Source organism: Protobothrops mucrosquamatus, unplaced genomic scaffold, assembly GCF_001527695.2.
Source record: "Protobothrops mucrosquamatus isolate PMUCROS unplaced genomic scaffold, P.Mucros_1.0 scaffold310, whole genome shotgun sequence".
NCBI lineage: Eukaryota > Metazoa > Chordata > Lepidosauria > Squamata > Viperidae > Protobothrops > Protobothrops mucrosquamatus.
This window is the reverse complement of record NW_015386650.1, coordinates 285,510-306,941: the sequence shown is the minus strand read 5'-3', so window position 1 is coordinate 306,941 and position 21,432 is coordinate 285,510. Positions and strand designations below refer to the sequence as shown.

At 34.4% G+C, this 21,432-nt stretch overlaps 1 protein-coding gene across 3 annotated transcripts in view; it reads right to left on the bottom strand.

Annotated features, from left to right (window-relative positions):
• Positions 1 to 343: 343 nt before the first annotated feature.
• SLC41A2 (solute carrier family 41 member 2) overlaps positions 344 to 21,432 on the bottom strand; it is a 35,285-nt gene continuing 14,196 nt past the window's right edge. For all 3 annotated transcript variants that reach the window (XM_015815072.1, XM_015815073.1, XM_015815074.1), the window contains 8 exons: positions 19,595 to 19,666; positions 17,018 to 17,162; positions 15,695 to 15,841; positions 13,345 to 13,492; positions 10,862 to 10,941; positions 9,176 to 9,307; positions 8,507 to 8,655; positions 344 to 2,863 (listed from right to left, as the gene is read on the bottom strand). In XM_015815072.1, coding sequence (XP_015670558.1) covers positions 2,678 to 2,863; positions 8,507 to 8,655; positions 9,176 to 9,307; positions 10,862 to 10,941; positions 13,345 to 13,492; positions 15,695 to 15,841; positions 17,018 to 17,162; positions 19,595 to 19,666 — 1,059 coding nt within the window. In that variant the 3' untranslated portion in view covers positions 344 to 2,677. The remainder of the gene's footprint in view (positions 2,864 to 8,506; positions 8,656 to 9,175; positions 9,308 to 10,861; positions 10,942 to 13,344; positions 13,493 to 15,694; positions 15,842 to 17,017; positions 17,163 to 19,594; positions 19,667 to 21,432) is intronic.

The following is a 21,432-nucleotide window of genomic DNA, read 5'->3' as shown; positions in this document are numbered from 1 at the left end:
TCTATTTGTACCCATTAAGTGTTGCTTTCTTCTAATTTATGCAATCATAATGGGAACAGAACTGAATCTACTTATGTCATTCCAACTAAACTTGTCATGGTGGATGGATTATATGAATAGGAAGTGATAGAGGACATGGATTCTCAGTATTTGCTTCAAAGGTCCCATATCAAATGGCATTAGAGGAAATTTGCAAAACAGCAGAAAGGTAGAGGCTTTAAAATAAAGGGAAACTTAAAATACTTGATTTGTTTGATAAAGCACTTCAAAACTGTTTTTAAACATATGTGCTCTGTAAGCATGTGTTTTTGTATTTAAAAATGTTAATGAACTGCCTCATACATACTGTACACACATATGAATTTTATTCCATCCTGATTATTGCTTTCCCTCCCCCTATAATTTGGTGTAATTAGAACATAGTCTAATTATAGTTAACTTGGTCTATTTCAATAAATCCTAAGACGGGCATGTAAAAACTAGAGAAAGCAAGTTAAAATAGCATGCATATATTATATTCAGGGTATTACATTGAAAACAGACGACATTTTATTTTTCTTGGTTTCAAGGATATGTACTCCTGGAACCGTATATTCTTCAAATACTGCAATACTTTGCATCAGACCATGAATCCTTATGAAAATGTTCAACCAGAATGAAAACCTTAATTGCTAAATCCAAGTCTCTTTTGGGTTATCATCAACTGTTTTTGTATGTAATGTTGTTTGATGATAACAGTGCATATGTACTGAAAAGTAGGCCTCACAGAGTTCACCTACTTCCTGAAAAGTATCTAATGGATTACAACCTAAGGGCAACAAAAAGAACCAAGGAGGACAGTCCAATTTTCTTTCCCAGTTCTAAAAGCTTATTTCTGTCCTATCTTTCCATCTACAGTGCAGAAATAAACAAGCCAGTCATCATGAAAAAATTGCATCATTAAAGCAAGGGAAAATTACCTACAGAATTTCAATGAGCAAGCTAAATAGTTGCCAGTATTTTGAATTATTAAGATGAAGATAATGATCGAGAAAAATATATTAGGCCCAAGTGTGTTTGTATTAACAGAGGTGTCCATATCTGAAAATTTGGGCCCAAGCATTTATCTACCACCACAGTTTTATGTAATACATCACTCTGTAGCTTAGATTTCCATGTAATTTGAATGAAAATACTTAGATGCCAAATGTAATTGATTTTAGTGGAAAATTAAACAATTATAAATTGTAATTGTAAAATTCTCACTGGTGGCTTCCAGTGCAGGGAGTGAGAAACTGTGTTGCCAAGGATTGACTGAATATTAATTTTTAATAACAGGACAACTGAAGGAAATCTACAACTCATAATAATCTATATGCTAAAGCTTCTACAATCTTTTTCTTTCCCCCAAAATCTAAAGAATTTTTTTTTAAACATTCAAATAAAAAACGGTTTAAACAATTACTGATTTTCTTTTGTGTAAATAACAGACACGAATGGTGTGTAGTGGAAGATCTAAAGAGTACCTGTGACAATCATAAAGATACTCTACAAAGCAGTCGTTCAACAAGCATTAACTTTCTGGACATGGGAAATGTTTTCCCAGAAACAAGCAATTTCTTTAGCCCAATAAAACTACGATTAAAACAGTATTCAGTGCAACAACTTCTCATTACAAAATGAGGAGATGGTATTCTAAATATAAATTTAAAACTTTGAACTGCAACATGTCAGGAAATAACATTGGTTATATATAATTGGCATGAATGCCTAATCGATTGATTGACTGACTGGTTTACATTTCGGCAGTGTCTGATTCCAAAGCAATTCTGGGTGGCTTGATAAAAAATCTCTAAGATGAACTAAATAGTATTTCTAATAATAAGTTTTCTAAAAAGAAAAAAAGAAAAACATCCACCTATTATTTCAGAAGTTATATTGTAGTTTCCCCAATACATATCAAAAGCTGTTTTTCTTCTTCTTTAAATATCTTGATTTTTATGCATCACAATAAAGGACTAAACTTGAATGTTTGAAAACAGTGTCAATGTATCTTTTGAGTTACAGCCATTAATGTAACATTATTATTGTCCATGCATGATCATACTATATTATCTCTATGAGAAACATCTTTCCTATTTCAACAGATTAATTTTCTAGAACAGAGGGTGTTCCATTCTTTTTTTGCCAGCAACTAAAATAAAGAGAATGCCATGTTGAATATCTTACTTGAGCATCTTTTTCTTATTGATATGCAAAAATAATATCTTTTGCATTATCTCTATTTTATGTTGAGAACCCATTACATTGCATGACTTCAAATGCATAGCCAGATTGCCTAATGAAATGCATACTACATTTCATCAGGCAGATACATCAGTGGTTAAACCACATCGTTCTGTTACCTATCAACTATAATTTATTTATTGACATAATGCTGGCCAACTTTCTTTTTCTGTGATGAGATGGTGTCAACCAGCCACAAATACACCTTTGCAGTGTAAAAATATTTGAAGCCTCTTATTTTACTTTTTCATTGTTTTAAAAAAGTTAAGGCTGTTTAATATCAGTGTCAACACTGAAGTTACTGTTAAGAAACCCAACTACTCTCTTAATATATTTCATATGAAATGCTAAGTCAAGTGGTCCCTACTCTCATATCTTCAGCTAATAGGATAAATTAGGTATTATTAATTTATTAATCTCCTACATCTCCGTCCCTATCCCCAATCAGCCACAGAAAATGAAAACTCATTGCAAGTAAGGCAGTTCCAAGAAGATCTCCAAGTGCAGTAAGATAAGGAATAGAAAAACTGTCTGGATCTTTCCCTTTTTTCCAGATGTGGTGCACCATCCAGTCAGCAATCCATAATAAGATAAATACCTATGAGAGAATAACACAGTTAGGGACATGATTAAATATAATTAAACAGCAACGAAACTTTGATGGAAACATATAGTTGAAAAAGTAGTTGAAAATGAGCAGGTTAAAATATTGTCGGATTTTCAAATACAAACTGATAAAGTTTTGACTCACAACTCAACACACCAGATTTAACCGTGGTTGAAAAGAAGAAAGTGTGGAAAACTGATGTGGCAATACCAAGGAATAGTAGAATAAAAGAAGTAGAAAAGATCAAAAGTATCAAAATTTGAAAATTGAAGCTGAAAGATAAACATAAACCAGGTGTGGTGGTTTCCTTCTGCAAATTACAAAAGGCCACATGTATATTACATTGGTATACATCATAGCATCCTAGGTTCTTGAAAAGAACTTGATGCGTATGAAGGCCAAATAGCAGAAAAAGAACTGGTAGCTCTGATTTCATATTGTTGTATATAGGTGCCTTGGGTGCAATCCCAAAAGAACTGGAGTACCATGTGAACACCATTGGCAATGACATTGACAAAAAGCACCATCAGTCAATTGCAAAAGACAGCTTTACTTGGAACAGCTGTGCTGATACCTTTAATAATATCAAACAACATTGGCATATCCCAGGTCCCTGGGAAGAATTCAACAGGTGGTTAAAAATGCCAAATCCAGTTTAAACATCTTGCTGACTGTGACAATAATAATAATAATAATAATAATAATAATAATAATAATAATAATAATAATAATAATAATAATAATAATAATAATCCCAAAACTTGAACACCATTGCAAAAGGCGGCCTTATTAGAAACTGCTTCCATCCTGCGACAATATCTGTAATACCATCAAACATCCACATCTGCCTATCCCAGGTCCTTGGTAAGGACTCGATAGGTAGACAAAATGCCAAATCCAGTCTGAACATCTGGCTGACTGTGCGATGATCATAAATAATAATAACAATAACAATAATAATAATAATAATGATGATGATGATGATGATGATGATGATGATGATGATGATGATGATGATGATGATGATGTTATTATTTCCTTGTTCCTTACCTTTTTACATGAATTGCTTAAACTAAGTAATCAACATGCAAAGTTATAACTTAAACTAATTTAATCCTTTGGGAAATTATATTTTCAACCTAAAGAATTCCATAGATTTTTACAGGCAGAAACAAATTCAAAAAATTGCAAACTTTGTATGTGACACAATATGTTAGAGACCAGTTTGAAATTTCATATTTCTTTAAAAATAATTTAAACACTCAAAATCCCAAATCAGAAGCATATTTAGTATTAAGCATCCTGAAATAATTTAATACATCTAAAAGCACAGAACCTTTGATTTTATGCTACAAAGGAAAATATCCATATGGCTACACAAATTTCAAATTATCAAGTTTCTTTCTAGTTTTTCCATGATAGAAGAACCATGCATTATTTATTTAGATAAACATCTTTACTGAAAAAGCTACTCTGTAGTCTAAGTTAATTACATGTGTGCTAGGTGTGAGCCTAAGCTAATTATATGTGTGCTAGGTGTGCTATTCTGTAATCCAAACAAATATTTTTGAAAGCCTCTCTTTTCCCTGGAATAGGATTTTTTGAGACAGCTCCTCTTTTTTGCAAGACAAACCACACTGGTCTTTTAAAACTTCATGCAAACATTTGTTAATCTCTGATTCTTCAAGAACCCCACAAAAGACACACTAACAGCACTCATCTCTATATGAGCAATCTCCTGTCACTTCATATCAAATATGGGATGTTATCACATATTATCATGTAAGATTATCTGGGACACTACACATCCTCTTCACGACCTGTTTTTCTTGTTACCTTCTGGGAGGTGGCTTCGTGGTATCCGAAGCAGAACATCCAGATTCAGCCAGAGTTTCATTCCATACAGCATTAACCTTGCGAACTCTCAAGCTTCCTCCCTCCGTTATATATTCAAGATGGACAATATTTAATATTTATTTGCTACGTATATGTAGGGATGTGGGTCTGTACATATGTTGTTCATAGTATGTTTAGGTGTGTGTCATGTATGTGTTTCACTTTGAGAGCGGGCAACTAAATTTCATTTTTGATGTGTGCCATCGTGCCCACAGAATTTTTTCCCCTTCCACTAACCTGAGTAGGTCAGGATTAACTTTTGTGCCTATATCTCAACGCTAATCTAATCGTATAGCAGTAAGGAAGTACAAGGAGTGATAAAGGGCCAATGTTCAAAAGCAGATAATCAGATATGACAGGAGGAATTAAACATTCATGTCTGAAAGTATGAATGGAAAAAAGGAGATTAAAAATGTAAAATATAAGCTAACTAAAATAACATAATGCAGGGATGTTCAAAAAGCCTTTATTCAGTGGGAATGACAAATATGGTCATGTTAGTTTGAATGAAAAGAAGGTCTTTAGATATCACATAATTTTAAAAAAATGCTGATTATAACAGCTTATGTTACAAATAAATATAGTTCTATACAGCAATCACAATCACTGAGACATGGTCTGATACTAATCGAGCTAATCCATTGCTCTTTCTATAAATTCTGACAACAACACAGAGACACAGCCTATATCCCTACATAAATATCTGAGCTCTCACTCCACCTTGAGTTTTACACTGCAGAATCATTTCTCAGCAAGGAGTATCATCTCTTATCTTATCCTCTTGTCTCCTATCAAAAATAAATGATGTTAAATTGTGTTGGAGAATAATATTTGGTTTCTGAAAGCTGAATGCTATCTGCTGATTTTGTCTTTGCATCTCTACATATCCAATGAGTATGATATATTTTAAAAAGCCCCAAAAGGAACTACTAATATTATGCTCAAGACCAGCATTGCTGCTGCTCTGGGGACATCTGATGATACACAATCACTCCCATTACTTAGATGACAATTTTCCAATCAGCCAGTCTTTTGTTATTTCAGAGTGCCTGGATCTGATTGCTAAAGTGAATTGTTTACTTGCAGACCTCTGCAATTTTCTAGCTGTTAGTCTTCACAAATATCTGATAATGACAATTTGTTTAGAGATTATGCCTCTTTTACAATGCTAATACATCAAAAAAAGCCATCAGGCATGTGCTCACGTTATCATTTTATTAATTTTTCTTTTCAAAATCTAGTATTGTTTAATTACTGCTTTAAGTCAGATTTGTCTAGCTAACATTATAAAATATATATTCCCACATGAACATTTGGATCACTGTTCTTAGAAAGAAAGGATCAACAGCTAATCGAATTAATTCTAGTTTACATGAAAATTTGCGGAACAATTCTGATTTTAAATAAATAGACAATTTTTGGGTGAGTTTCCCCATTACTTGTTTATTTCCAGTCCAGTTAAACATAGTGTTTTTCAATTTTGGCAACTTTAAGATTTGTGGACTTCAACTTCCAGAATTCTTCAACCAGTGTCCATACATTTTGAAAGCTGCCAAGGTTGAAAAATACTGCTTTAACATAACTGTGTTCTGAGATTTCTCATGAGGATGTGAACATTCCAGAAAACTCCTTACTGGTTTAGCCAAAATGGGGAAATATAGAGGCAGACTTTGGAAGTCACAAACTCTGAATCATGAAACAGATGGCTTGGTTATTGCTGTCTGGCATTCAATTTTATGTGGCCAACAAGTCTTAAAATGAAGACTTAAAAAAACCTGAATACTCCGGATCGCGGCGCTGGAGGACACGCGAAGAGAGTGCTTTCTCCGCCGTCCGGTTTCCTTTCACCACCCTTCTTGTGGTGAAGCTTGGTACAGCAACTGAATTTCTTTGACTGTGAGGCCTCCTTACTCCCTAGATTTGCCCTTCATACTATCTAAAAAAGATAAGAACTTGAAACAGCTGGGTGGTGAAAACAACTTCTAGGAATAGTGGAGGTGGACATTTGCTGACTTTTACTAAATATAGCCTCCACCAATAGACTATCTCTAATCACCATAGAAATGGAGGAATTTTACCCACAAATTAACTATAAACTTATACTCAAAAAAATCCTTGAAGCCACTGAGCTAATGAACTCCAGAGTGAAATACAAAGATGTCACCCCAAAACTACAAATTGAAGCCCAGACTCCAACTGATGAACTTACAAGCCAAAAAACAACAGAAGAGGAACAAATTAACATCAAAGAGGATTGTACACAACAACATGCACAATTTACTGAGAACTATGATAATCAAACATTGATTTCAACTAAAGTACCTGTAACTCCAAAAGCAACAGAAACTGATCAACAAACACAATTTATTGTGAACTTAGACAATCTAGACAATCAAATAACAATTATAACACCGGACATGACCTTTTATTCTAGCCAGACGAAACTGGAAGAAGAAGAAGAAGAAGACCAGATTGAACTGATGACAAATATCCTAAACCAAACATGGAGACTTGAACTATTAGGGCAACAACCTAATAACTACAAAGGGGCCAGTTCCTTTGAAAAATTGATAACTGGATGCTCTCCCTTGATTCAAACAACATGTGTAGGAATGAAGGGAGACCCATCTGAGGATTTAAATGCACTGGTATGGAAGCCTGATTGGCACAAAAAGAAAGCCAGAGTTAGATTTAAAAATGGGACTTTCTTTTTCCTTTTTTTTCTTTTTTTGCTGACTGACAATGGAATCGCTTAAAATTTTACTTAATGGGTTAAGGAGATTTTTAGAGATATTGATTGGTTTAATATTTAGGACCTAGATCTATAAAGGAAATGAAAATTAGCTATTAGATTATAGTTTTGAATTGTAACATGGAAATGGGTTTGTGACAATGAAAGATATTTTATTAGTAAATGAGGAGCTACCAGGACGAGAAATAGAATATATTTGTGAAACAAACTAAGAATGTAACTTTCCGAACAATATGTGTATTTTAGACACGATAATTATTTTATAATGAAATGAGGGAAATTTGGGTTACCTGAAGTCTAAATATTATGGTTATTAAAGGCTAAATTGGAACACGGTAATTGGAATTAACTAAAATTTAAAAACAGGACTTGGATATGTATAAGCAAAATTATATTGATAAATGTATTGATTGACTGAGTTATAACTAGAAATGTATTAACTTGAATGTGATATAACAATTAAGGGAAATAGAGAGGGAACTTTTAATGATGTAACCTGAGATATGCACGAATGATCTTGATATTGGACTATTGATTACCCTATCACCACGCTGCTTCCTAAATACTTGGATGTAAAATTGAAAAATTAATAAAATTTGTTATTAAAAAAACTGAATATTGTGCAAGGAAAATATACATTGTTATTGTCACTATTATTTTGCTATTGTTTCTATTATTTGAAAGAATCTCATTAAATCGGGTTTCCTTCAGAAGTTGTGGGTATACCATACCATCACTGGAGGTTTTTAAGAAGAGATTGGACAGCCATTTATCCAGAATAGTACAGTCACCTGCTTGAGCGATTGCACTAGAAGACTTTCAAGGTCTCTTCCAACTCTGTTACTTTGTTAGGTTGGGGGTTGCTGTCATTAAGTATCACTGAGATACCATTTTGAGCAGTGGTGAATGAAAAGGGGGCTGAGTTGTTACATCCAATGTTTGAAAATAAATCTATAAGTAATATTTCAAAAATGTTTTAGCCTTACCTGTAGAAGAGCTGTGAACAAATATACCACAATGAAGATGGGTGTCAAAGAAGTGTGACCACTCTTCATTAAATGGATAGTGTACAAAAATATTAAATGCCCAGGAATCACCAACAGCAGAAGAACTTGAGCTGATTTATTATTTACTCCTGTAAATGAGAATAAATAACACAATAAGAAGGCTACTGATATTTTCTTTGGGTAATAGGATGACATTATTAGTTCATTATTTTCTGTGGTTTTGAAAAAAATAACAGGAAATAAAACATAACAGACATAAAATAAGCCAGGAACATCCAGTTGCCTTTTGAAAAGCACTTTTGGAAAAAATGATTTTTTTGGAAAGTTTTTTGATTATGGAACTAAGTGCAGTTTCTGACTAATGCCAGTAATTACATATACTGCTTTTTTTTAATGGCAGTCCTACAACCCTTGAGAAACAATGCATATAAGAAAAATGAAATAGAGGCATTTATTCAGTGTTTTTGTTTGAACACTTTACTTGAGTCTAATAAAGGAATGTGCTATGCACACTGTAATCTGTAAACCTCAAAAAATGAAATATGGCTGGCTACCAATATCTTTAACCATAATATTTGCTTAAAGTATTATAAATTATATATGGGCCAGAAATATCAGAACGTAAAGATAAGGCAACACAGCTTGTACCTGTACCACAAAATGTTCTGCATGGATAATAGCAGCCTTTGGCTTCTTCTGGTAATTCTCCAGGAACACTATGTAAATGTAAATAAGTTGAAATTCTGCTGGCTTGAATTGCTACTAGATTACCGCCAATCCCTACAGAGAACAGGCAGGAAAAATACCATTGTTTATTCATGATTACACAATAATGCTTAGAAATAGATCTAACACTTTTTTTGTATGTCTCCTTACCTAATATTTTATTGCTGCCACACTCAAAACATGACTGTGTCTTATTGCCTCATGATTAAAGGTAGTCCTCGACTTACAACCATTTGTTTAGCGACCATTCTGAGCTACAAGGGCGCTGAAAGAAGTCACTTATGACCAGTCCTTGAAGTTCTGACTCTCGCAGCATCCCCCATGGTCATGTGATCACAATTTGGTCACTTGGTAACTGGCATGTATTTATATATTTATGACAGTCGCAATGTCCCAGGGTCACTATTTGCGGCTTTCCCAGCCAGGTCCTACAAGCAAAGTTAATGGGGGAAGCTGAATTTGCTTAACAACCATGTGATTCACTTAACAACTGCAGTGATTTGCTTAACAACTATAGTAAAAAAAAGATCATAATACTGGGCACAACTCACTTCAATAACCTCCTTGCTTAACTATGGAAATTCTGGTCACAATTGTAGTCGTAAGTTGAGAATTGCCCATATTAGCCAACAACTTATTACTGTTGCCAACATATTTATGCAATGGTAAAGGTACAGTGGGAGCTACATGGAAGAGGGAAACTATACTAGGAGAATCAACTTAAGAATGCATCGTATTTATAAAACATCCTAGTCAAAAAGTAGAAACTAATGCTGATGTTATGCAGCGAATATGATTGGTGAAAATTCTAACTTCATATGATACAAAATGTTTTTGGTGATTTTTGTATGTAGTATTCCACGTATCTTCATGATTTTGTGAGCACGCGTGTGCACACCCACCCATCCACCCAAAGCTCTTAAAACCCTGGCTCTTCCCTCAGGCTTTTGGACCAGGATGTTAATGGAGTCCAATTTGGATGTTTTGCTATGCTGGTTACAGCACAATTATTTTTACCTAGTATGTTCATATGTATATTTTGTTTGTAATCACATGTTAGCCACCCACAGTTATTTGATTAACGTGGGTGGCCAGATAAATTTTGCTAATTCTAACACTCTGCTCTGTTTTCACATTCTAACTATTGTATATTAAATATATATGGAAATTATAGTATAACTTCAAACTATATAGAAAGAAATCAGTGGACTGAAATATAATCACTTAGGCATCCATACTGATTATTACAACATTACAGAGTTATTGCTATGTGTGTATTTGTGTTTGTATCTGTATAATGTTCACAGAAATCTTTATACAGCAGTACATAGAAATGTCTAAGACAATGTTTTAAAATATGTATCTGGTATCTAAATATATAAACTATGTGAGGTTTAAAAGTATATTTTTATTCCCATCTGATCTCTGAATGTATATTTATCTTTTCACAACAGAAAACCAGGAACTGTTTTTACTCTAAAATTACAGTGTAACTTTACAGTAGTACATACCCACCCACTTATGTCTCGATTTGGTCTGGAATATTATTTTACCTAACTGGCATGTAGTAATTCACAGCAATTTTAAGAAATTCCATGTCTCCCTTACCATTGATTACTGGAGTATAAACAACAATCCCAACCAAATTAGGATCAGATACAGTTGTATCCAGAATAAGGCCACCAATACTGAAAAAGAATTTGAAATTTCAGACAGGGATAGTCAGACAGCAAAGCTATTTAAATACATTGAACAATATTGTGGCTTTATAAACAAAGTAGAAATAATTTGGAAGCTATGTATATCTGTTACACATTTTGCCATATTGTTTCTAAGAATCAATGTAACACAATTGGGAAATACTGTTAACATACTTATAAAATATTGAACTGTGCCAGAAAAGTTGAGTTTGAACATACTGTACATATTTGTGACAAGATGGATGGCAAACAAATTTAATAAATAAATAAAACATTTACATATGTTTTACTGTAAAATCTACTTCTGCCAACAGTAATCATAATCTAGTACTTAATTTTACCTTTCAGATCAGTACATAGTCAAAAATAAAATATACAATAAATTTAAAAATTAACTCCATTGAAGTCTATTGAATCTAAATGGATAAAATGTAAGTTTGTGCCTGCAGAAGTCCACTCAAGATCATATTCACTTTTAAAGCCTTATACATCTTAAACTCAAAACGAAGCATGTCCTCTCACTCCAGTTTAACTACACCTTAAAATTGTACAGGGTGCCTTCATTTTGGAAAGCTTGTTACTTATAAGGAATGTGTAAAATATTTTGAGGTTGAAATGTTCCAATGATGATTCAGGGAGGTAAGAATGGCTAATCTAATGAAGAGAAGGATTAGTAGTGACACCATAACAATTTTCCTGTATGTGAGGGACTGTCACAAAGAAGGGGTTGAGCTATTATCCAAAGCACCTGAGAGCAGGACAAGGAGTAATGGGATCATTAAACAGAGATCCAGCCTAGAACTAAGCAGAAATTTCCTGACAGTGAGAACAATTAACCAATGGAACTGCTTGCCTTCAGAAGTTGTGGATGCTCTATCACTGGAGGATTTCAAGAAGAGATTGGATTAACATTTGTTTGGAATTGTATAGGGTGTCTTGCTTGAGCAGGGTGTTAGACTAGAAAATCTCCATGATCCCTTCCAAATCTATTATTCTATATTCTATGATCTTAAACCAGATGTGTTCTAACTGATTGTTCCAGCAGCAAAAGACAGATAGGAATTATTTTGAAGTAATATTGGAACAACCCATTCTGAGATCAAAATAAGACATTTTGAACTTAGAATTTTTCAACCTCAATGGTTTTGGAATGCCTCTACAACGTATGGTGATAGCAGGGTGGCTGGAGCTCCCTCCCAAAAACAGAACATCTGATGCTGACATTACAATCTATTAAATATGAGATTAAGAAATCTTTATTGACCAGTGGATTTTATACATCAGTGTTGTGGCTGTTTGTTTTGTGGCTTTCAGAATTTTTGTTCTTGCTGTTCATTCTATTTATAGTGGAATAACTACTTTTCTTCATGATTTTATATACTGCCCTGAAATCTTTCTGGATAACAAACAAATTTGCAATATCTTAGTTAAATAAATGTCATAGATCGACTTTGAGCCTGGTAGCGCAGTGGTTAGATGCAGTATTGCAGGGCTAATCCTGCCAGCTGCCAGCAGTTTGATTCTGACTGGTTCAAATTTTACTCAGTCTTCCATCCTTCTGAGGTTGGTAAAATGAGGACCCAGATTGTTGGGGCCGATATATATATATGTATATATATGCATGTATATATATAATCAAGCTAGAGCGGAGGTAGGGGAGGTGAAGCTGCCCCACATGCCCCGCTTATCTTACCAGTAGGCCCAACACAGCCAGGCCTCCCACACCCTGACACCTGTCATACTGCTACTTGACTTCTTCTGCGGCCACTTGCCACCACTTGTGGCTGGCCGTCATGTGGCGCATTGCGCTGTTGCCACTCCACCCGGCAGGACGCCACATGGCGCTTCGGGCTGCTTCCGCACTTTGGGCTGCTTCTGTTGCTCACGCGCTTCAGGCCACTTCACGGCAGGAGGCCCTGTGGTGCTTCAGGCCATTTCTGCTGCAGAAACGGCCCAAAGAGCCACGCAGCATCCTGCCGCGAGCAGCAGAAACGGCGCAAAGCACTACGCAGCGACCTGCCAGGAGGAGTGGCAACAGCGCAATGCGCCACATGGTGTCCAGCCACAAGTGGCGGCAAGCAGCCGCAGAAGAAGTCAAGCAGCAGTGTGACAGGTGTCGGGGTGTGGGAGGCCTGGTTGTGGTGGTCCTAAGATAAGACATTCTCTGAAATTAAGACCTAGTGCCTCTTTTGGAAGCAAAAAAATATATATAAGACCATATATATATAATTTTGGGGAAACACAGTATATAAAAGTTGGAGAAGATGTGCCTTCCAGTCTATGCTTAAAAAAATAAGCTTAGGTAATTGTGTATCCTTGCACATAAAGTATCATACTTTATTTGGTTTGGAACCCTTTTAAACATTTTCTAAATGACAATAAACTCCTTACCTGCTAATGACCATTGCAGTTATAACAGGTTCCCACCCAGAATGAAGGACTATTCTTGTAGCTGGATGCTTAGCAGCAATTATAATCCACATAGGAGTCAGAGCCAAGAAAAAGGCACCAACTAAAGGAGCTATATAATAATAGTTCTCTAGAATTAAAACAAAATGTTAGGATTTTTCATAAAATTCTGAGGAAATTACGAGTTTTTATGAGTTTTTACAAATATCTTATTTATCAGATTGAAACATTTCTTGTCATTTTCCATTATAAATAAAATTATTAATTATAACATTCTTTGTTATTAATAAGGCTTAACTACTGACATATATCTCATGATTAGAAACACTACTTTATGCCTGAATAACTATAGATACCATTTGGTACATCTATGACAAACCATTCTAATCATTTTTTCTTGATCCTTTTTTTTAACTTTCTCTGATATCTAAAGTTAATGCTATTTAAACTTTTATATTGCTTTCGTTCTGCATTGTTGCTTACTTTATCTTTGTATCATTACCAAACTGAAAGTTTGCTCTTTTTATAATCTTTGCTTCTTCTGGCTATACTTTAAATATCCAAGATGGAAGCCAAATATTAGAAGGAGTCTGTTAACTCATTTATGATTTGGGGTTTCCATAGATCAATACAACTGTCCTCCTGAAATATCCAAGATGGACTGGGCATACATCACAGTTGCTTTTTTATTCCTACTCCAGAACATGCTTTCAAATATAATCAAGACCATTTCTGTAATTGTTTATTGTAAACAACTGTGAATTCTATTCTAGCAATATGGGTGAAGAGTTATTTTCTTGTAAGATTCCCCTGCAGAAAAAACCTAAAGAAACTGAGATAAAACTCAGGACCCCACCCCCTTGCTGGCTATTGGGATCCAGGTTCTGATAGTAGAATTTGCATAATTCCTAGTCTCCCAGAATAAAATACAGTATAGCCCAGGCATGGCAAGATCAAAGTTAACTGTGAAGAAAAAAAGGGGATTGCTAAAGGAACAAAGAAAGGTTATTGAGCGCACAAGTTTGATCTTATCATCAACTTTTTAGAGTGAACTCTTATTGAAAATTCACAATGCTTATGGGTTCTAGAGTTCTTTTGCTATCCACACTGGTTACTATTTCTGTAGTAGGATTCATCATAGAATTATTTCAGCAAACCTTATTTAGAGCTGAAAGAGCCAGGCCTAATTAGCACCTAGACAGGATGCTTAAAGGGCTGTAATCTAGACTAGAAAGTAGAAAACTCAAGAAAGGTTATATAAAGTGTTCATATCAGTGGTTATATTTGACACTGAAAATAGTTACCATTATTTATTTATTTTAAAAGACTTACATAATTGTCTATGATGTAACAACAGTGCAAAAGAATGTCGGATAATTGATATTTAGAGCATTTTTCCCATTTACACTAAAACAATTACAAATAAAAATATTAAGTGTATTCTATGTTTATATTAGCTTATATTTTAATCTTAGATGCATTTAATAAAGTAGTTACTGTCTGCAAAAGCTTTCCCAAGATATTCAAACTACAACCCAACAGCACCCTCTAGTGGTTTAAAAGGATATTAAAAGAGAATACAAGTAGTCCTCAACTTACGACCACAATTGAGCCCAAAATTTCCATTGCTAAAGCAAGACAGTTGTTAAGTGAGTTTTGGCCCATTTTATAATCTTTCTTGTTAAGTGAATCACTGCAGTTAAGTCAGTAACACAGTTGTTAAATGAATCTGGCTTCCCATTGATTTTTCTTGTCAGGAGGTCACAAAAGGTGATCACATGACCCCGGGACACTGAAGCCGTCATAAATATATGCCAGTTGCCAAGCATCCAAATTATGATCACATGACTATGGGGAATGCTGCAAAGGTCATAAGTCTGGAAAATGATTGTAAGTCACTTTTTTCAGTGCTGTTGTAACTTCGAACAGTCACTAAATGAATAGTTGTAAGTTGCGGACTACCTGTAGTATAAAAACAATTTAACTGAATATTTTCAACATTTATTGTTCAATCACCCTGTCTTGTTCTTTCATAAGTCTTTCATTTATAATCTCTGTGTCTTCCAGATATTTCTTCATTTTTCTTTTTACTTCCTTATCAAAATGTACATTAACAATATAAAAATTGATTCAGTTTAATGTCATTTAATCTCATGTTGACATAGCTGAGATCTGGAAACACACTTAGTTTCAAGTAAGTGAGCTCCTCTTAAAGCTATCCTTTTGAAATATTACTCAATGAAAATATATTCGAGGAGATGGCTGGGAATTCAGATACTTGGAATTAGCAACTTAGTTCTTCTTAAAAAAAATTGAAAAAAAGAATACTTACCAAGGCAATCATATAAACCCTGACTTATCCATGCCAAAATGGCAAGCGTGATTAGGTCTCCAAAGCTGGCTGCAATAGGTGTTGCGACATTGTCAGGATTTATGCCAGTCTTCTTAGAGCCAACAATAACACCAACCATTATTATGCCTAGAACCATTGTAATAGAAAGTGGGTCAATCTGTAACTCTATATAAGAAAACTTCAGAAGAGTTCAAATAAAAATGTCCTTTATTTCTAAATTCAATTATGAGCTATTTTATTGCCATCTTTATCATTAGTATGTTTTTAAAAAATCACATATTACTATGAAATATTGCTTTTAGAGGTAGTACAGATGAAACCCAGAATTGGTAAAGTTATTAAACAATGACTCCACTAACAGTCATCTCTGCTTTGGATGCATTTGCATAGCTGAACTGTATTTAATGTATTGTTCATTCAAATGTTAAGGTACTGTGTCTTTTTTTATTAACTAATTATTATTAATTAACAACCCACAAATTTATAGCATCACTTCTCAGTCAAAGTAACATATAATGTTAATAATGCCATTAAACATGTTTATAGCAAAACCATTAAAAAGATAATTTAGACTAGTTATGAATGTGCCACATAAGAGAATGACTACTTCTTGTACCAGTAATATACAGATACTACTAATTCTCTATTGTTTTAAATAAATTCTAAATTTCTACAATAGAAATAAAACCATAATCTTTAATCAGATTTTCTGTCCTATCTTTCGCTTGATATTCTTATGTTGAATTTTAGATGATACATTCACTCAGGTGTGAACCTATCATCCATGTAACAGTGATAATTATTACAGGTATTAAATTATTATAGTCACCTACTGCAGTGAACTCTGATGATGATAATAACAACATATTATCAATAAAATAATACCATACAAAACAATAATAACAAAAAATAATTAATCTATTAGCCAAAAAGGAAAATATTTTGAAAGTGCTGGTAGGCTGATTAAATTCAAATGTTTTAGTTAATACAAAATAATTAATACAATTAATTAATTTTGATTAATAAAAAAGAGTTATATTTGTTAGTTGGCTAGAGTTATGGTATATAGGTTCAATGACAAAGGTGGGCAAATAAAAACCAATGACTATGAAGGAAAGTAATAAATATTATAAATTCAAAATACAATTGTAATTTGTTTAAATGTACAGAGCCATCTACCATATGCTATCTACCATTAGATATGAGTCAAATGAACTTAACCTTGCTCTTTTTTTAAATTGCACAATATTAATAATGTCAAAATTAATAGTGTTTACATTTAAAATATTAAAATGTTTTCACCCTGTAAAAGTGATGCTATGAAAGCTGTTGCTACACTGCTAGAACACAAAAGAACGGAGTGATTAAGATGATATTTCCCTTCAGGAATCCAGCCCAATATGACTGCTGCCACAGCTGCCAAAAAGCCAACTACTGTTGCTTGTACCTGCAGAATAACAATAAATATTTAACGTGAGAAAAGGTATGCTTCCCTATACATACAATGGAGTTTGTACATAGTTCTGTATAAAATTGAGACTAGCATTTAGATCTTTGGTTTACTAATGGTGATTTAGTGGACTTCAGATACAATCGACAAATTGAACAGCAGGTGCATTTAATGGACCCAATTCACTGTAAATACCCCGGGTGATTTCTGTCAATTGGGCTAGTACATCTTGATGCAACTGATAAAATATATGTTGTGGTGCAATTGTTGAAAATGATATACTCTCAGTTTTAACGGACAATCGGGAATATTGGGCTCCACCTTTCCCCTGGATTAGTTGGTTACAACTAGCATTTATAGTACTGTGATAAAATACCAGTGTTTCTTACACCTCTACCATCATTACCATCTATGGCCGTTAGGCCAGAGAGCCTACAATAAAATAGATACATCTTTATTATTATTAAAACTTTTTTAAAAAAGATAAAATGCAATAAAAATACATAAGAAACATTATTAAAGTAACTGCAATACAGATAGGAGTGCCAATCATGAAAATTTGTGCCAAACCTTAACTGTAGTAAGGATGCATACAGGAAATGGTGGCACAGATCAGATAACCTTGAAAGAGATACTAGGCTCCTGCTTAGAAAAAGCACGGACAGATATTGTGTCCTCTACTTGGGTAAAAAAAATATATGTCTTCCAAGGTTCTCTTTAGAGACCATATCAAAGGCACATATGGTTTATGGATTGCACAGAACCATCTCTACATGGCATCAGCACTGCTGAAAAGCAATGTTTTTTTATATCTTCCACAAAAGTGCAGATGGTAATACATCCAACTGGTCAAAGTAAAAACCCAATGAAATTTCAGAATCAGAACTGAAGAGAAGATCAAATGATGATTCATATTCATGTAATAAGAATCCATAAATTGTGGGGGTTGGATATTAGGCTTAAACTGGTTTGAAAAGAAGCATCTCAGATTTTGTTTGAGGTAACTTCTGGCATTTTTAAAACCCCATGGACAGACTTTCCAAAGAGAGGTCTGGGGTCTGCAGTTTACTATTAGTTTCTGTTAGCCAGGTTGATTTAAAACGATCTTTGAGACCAGTGGAGACCACAAGACAAAATATCAATTTCATGTCAAAATTAAGGAGATACTACCAGGTTCTGGCATCCATGGAAACCATACCAAGACGCTTGATGCATTTGGAACTGCAAGCATTGCTTTTATAAATTTGGACTGGACTGCTTCCAAGGTATTAAACTTTATTTAAAAATGCAATTCTGTATACCATGAAGAAGCTGAGAGCTGACCTTAGCAAGATAAACCTTGCCAGCTACAGGAATAAAATGCACCCCGTTTGAATAACTTGCTTGATAAAAGGAAGTGTAGAACTGCACGCCAAGATATTTGTAAATACGTAGCTGCTCTCCATTTATTTGCCATTTATGTAACCTACTGTTATTTCATGCAAACACTAGCACTCAAGTTTTTTGGTATTTGGTAAGTTGTTCTTTAAGACAAAAGGAACCCCCTGCCGTCAATGCTCCCCCTCACTGCCACATGGAAGACTGATAAAATTACATTGTCTGAATGTGGCATGCTGGGAATTGCATAAACTGCTAAAATTGGGGAAATGATGATTAGATGATAAAGAGCTTTAATTATTGAACTGATGTACATATTAAAAAGGGGGCTAGAATACACCCTTGCCTTACTACTTTTTTTGATGGAAATAGCATCAGATAGGTGCCCCCAATGGGAAAATCTGACTCTCAAGGAGATATTAGAATAAAGAGTTTGAATAAGAAGGAGCAATCTTTTAACCATTGAAGATTCCTGAAGTTTTTGCCATAACCTCTTCCTTGGAATCAGATCAAAAGCTGATTCGACATCCACAAAGACTGCAAAAAGGTGTCTTTGGGCTGAATGGTACAAGACCAAAAAGTGGTCTAAGGTTGAATGATCCCCTTTAAATCCCACTTAATCCTCAACATGAATATTTTGACTTTGGACCCAATCCAACAGTTTTAAACGAAGATACTTCGCATATAGTTGAATATACTTGCTTATTGTATTAAGCAAGCTCTTTGGTCTATAGTTGGCAGGGTTAAATCTATTTCCTGTAGAGGGATAACTATGACCTCATTCCATTCAAATGAAAAAGGTGTTTATATTATTTAAAGTTTAAAAAAACAGACAACACTGGGGCTCCACCATTCTTTATTTTCTTTTAGCAACTCTTGAGGGATGAAATTCTTCCTAGCCTCAGCTATAGACACAGAAGCGAATTAGAAGTCACTGCTGGGTGGGGAACCACTACTGGACTAATTAATCAGAGAGAGATTTTTCTTATACTTCTCTTTGCTTCCAAAATGAATAGAACCAGAGTTGTAATCACTTCTCTTAATGACCTTACCTGTTTTAAAGCCAAATTACCAATTATTAAATTCCACTTCTCAATGGGTGAATCCATTTTCCCGATATTTACCTATGAAAGCAATAAAGTGTTTTAACAATGGAAAAACCTTAATGCGTTTCCTTATCATTACTTAAAAGAATTGAACATTGAATTTTGGTAATAACCCCTTTTCCTAATGTCATCAAGCTTTTTCAGCAGGGTGCTAGCTGAGTGCTTCTATGCAAGGCAAAAATGGAAACAATGAGCACACCTTCAGTGTGAAAAAGTTGGGCTCGATATTTCTATGTATGAAAATGCCACAAGACTAACTGGAGTTAATGAGGATGCATATTTCCTATGGGAAGGGGCAAATAAACGTTGTCAGCAAACGTACAGTGGTGAACGATGAGTAGCCAATCAGAATGAGGGTCCTTGGGGTGGTCCTGGTTACCTTAGTACAAATGTTAGCTCAGAATGTGGATGCATGAAAAAATGGCAACATATCATGATAATCAATGTCATTATTTATAAATCCATGGTGCAAAAAATCAGCTTATTAATGCAGTTCTGCTTATAGCATTTTAGAAAGTGTATTATAGATTTGAATTAATAATACATTGTTGAATTCTTGGCACCGTCTGAGTTGGGTTGTTTGCTTGCAGGCATTTCATTTCTAACTAGTTGGCATCATTAGTGTGAGTGAGTCTGGCATTTAGCTTGCTCTGCCAGTTTTGGTGGGAATGTAGTTTCCTCCTTGGTAGTAGCTGATGAAACGATAAATCACCAAAATGACAAAAATGCTGAAGCAATATCCCCTAGAGAGGTATTTAGCATAGGTAAAAAGCAAATAAGGGGGACAATGATAAAACAGTCATATTCAAACAAACCATACATTATTTTGTGGAGAAAGGCCAGAAGCAGGTGAAACTAAATGGTGGGAAATATTTAAAAAGGAACTATTTCTTCATCCAATACATAATTAATTGGGAAAAGAGTTTCAGATACACAGATAGTCATCAACTTAGTTGCCTTTAGAGGTGATTAGGCAAATTCATGAATGCCCACATTATTAATGGCTACTAATGATGATGGATATACACATCTATCTATGGAGGCGGTAAGTCTCCCAGTTCTTATTAGAAAACCCTGAACAGAAAAATGCTATTCTTTTATATACCTATGACCTTCTGACTGATCACTTGGACATAGACTGCTGTAGTGGAAATGCTGGTATCCCAAACTCATTCTTAGGTTTTTATATGAGATATTGGCCAAGGTAACCTGTAAATACTATTAAAATACATATTTTCATAACAGTTGTAAAACTTTTTTAAATCCCAGAAGTATTTAACTGCTTAGTTGTTCACAAAGTATGGCTGCTCCTCAAAGTGTGACTGGCAGACAGAGAAGTTAAGGCAAACTAAAATAGAATATTAACCGTTAGTATGCATTTTAGAATATGAACATAATGAAACAGTCAAACCTACTCTAAAATAATTTCTGCTAACAAATTAGCTGACAGTCTATGCTCAGGGACAGTACAGTTCAGTAATCTCTAAATGAGACAGGTGGTCCTTGACTTATTACTGTAAGTGAACCCGGAATTACGGTCATAAGTTATTGCAGTCATAAACCAAGGCATCCATGACACCAGAAGCAATTATTTGGCCTTTCTCATGTCAGTCATTAAGCAAATGATGCAGTTATTAACCAAATGTGACAGTCATTAAGTAAACTAATTCATTTTAAAGGGCATTTTTGGCCAGGAATTGATTGCAGACACGTGAATGTAGAATGCCACGACCAGTCATAAAGCTGACCTGTCTGACAGGCAGTCACATAAACAGGGCTCTAGG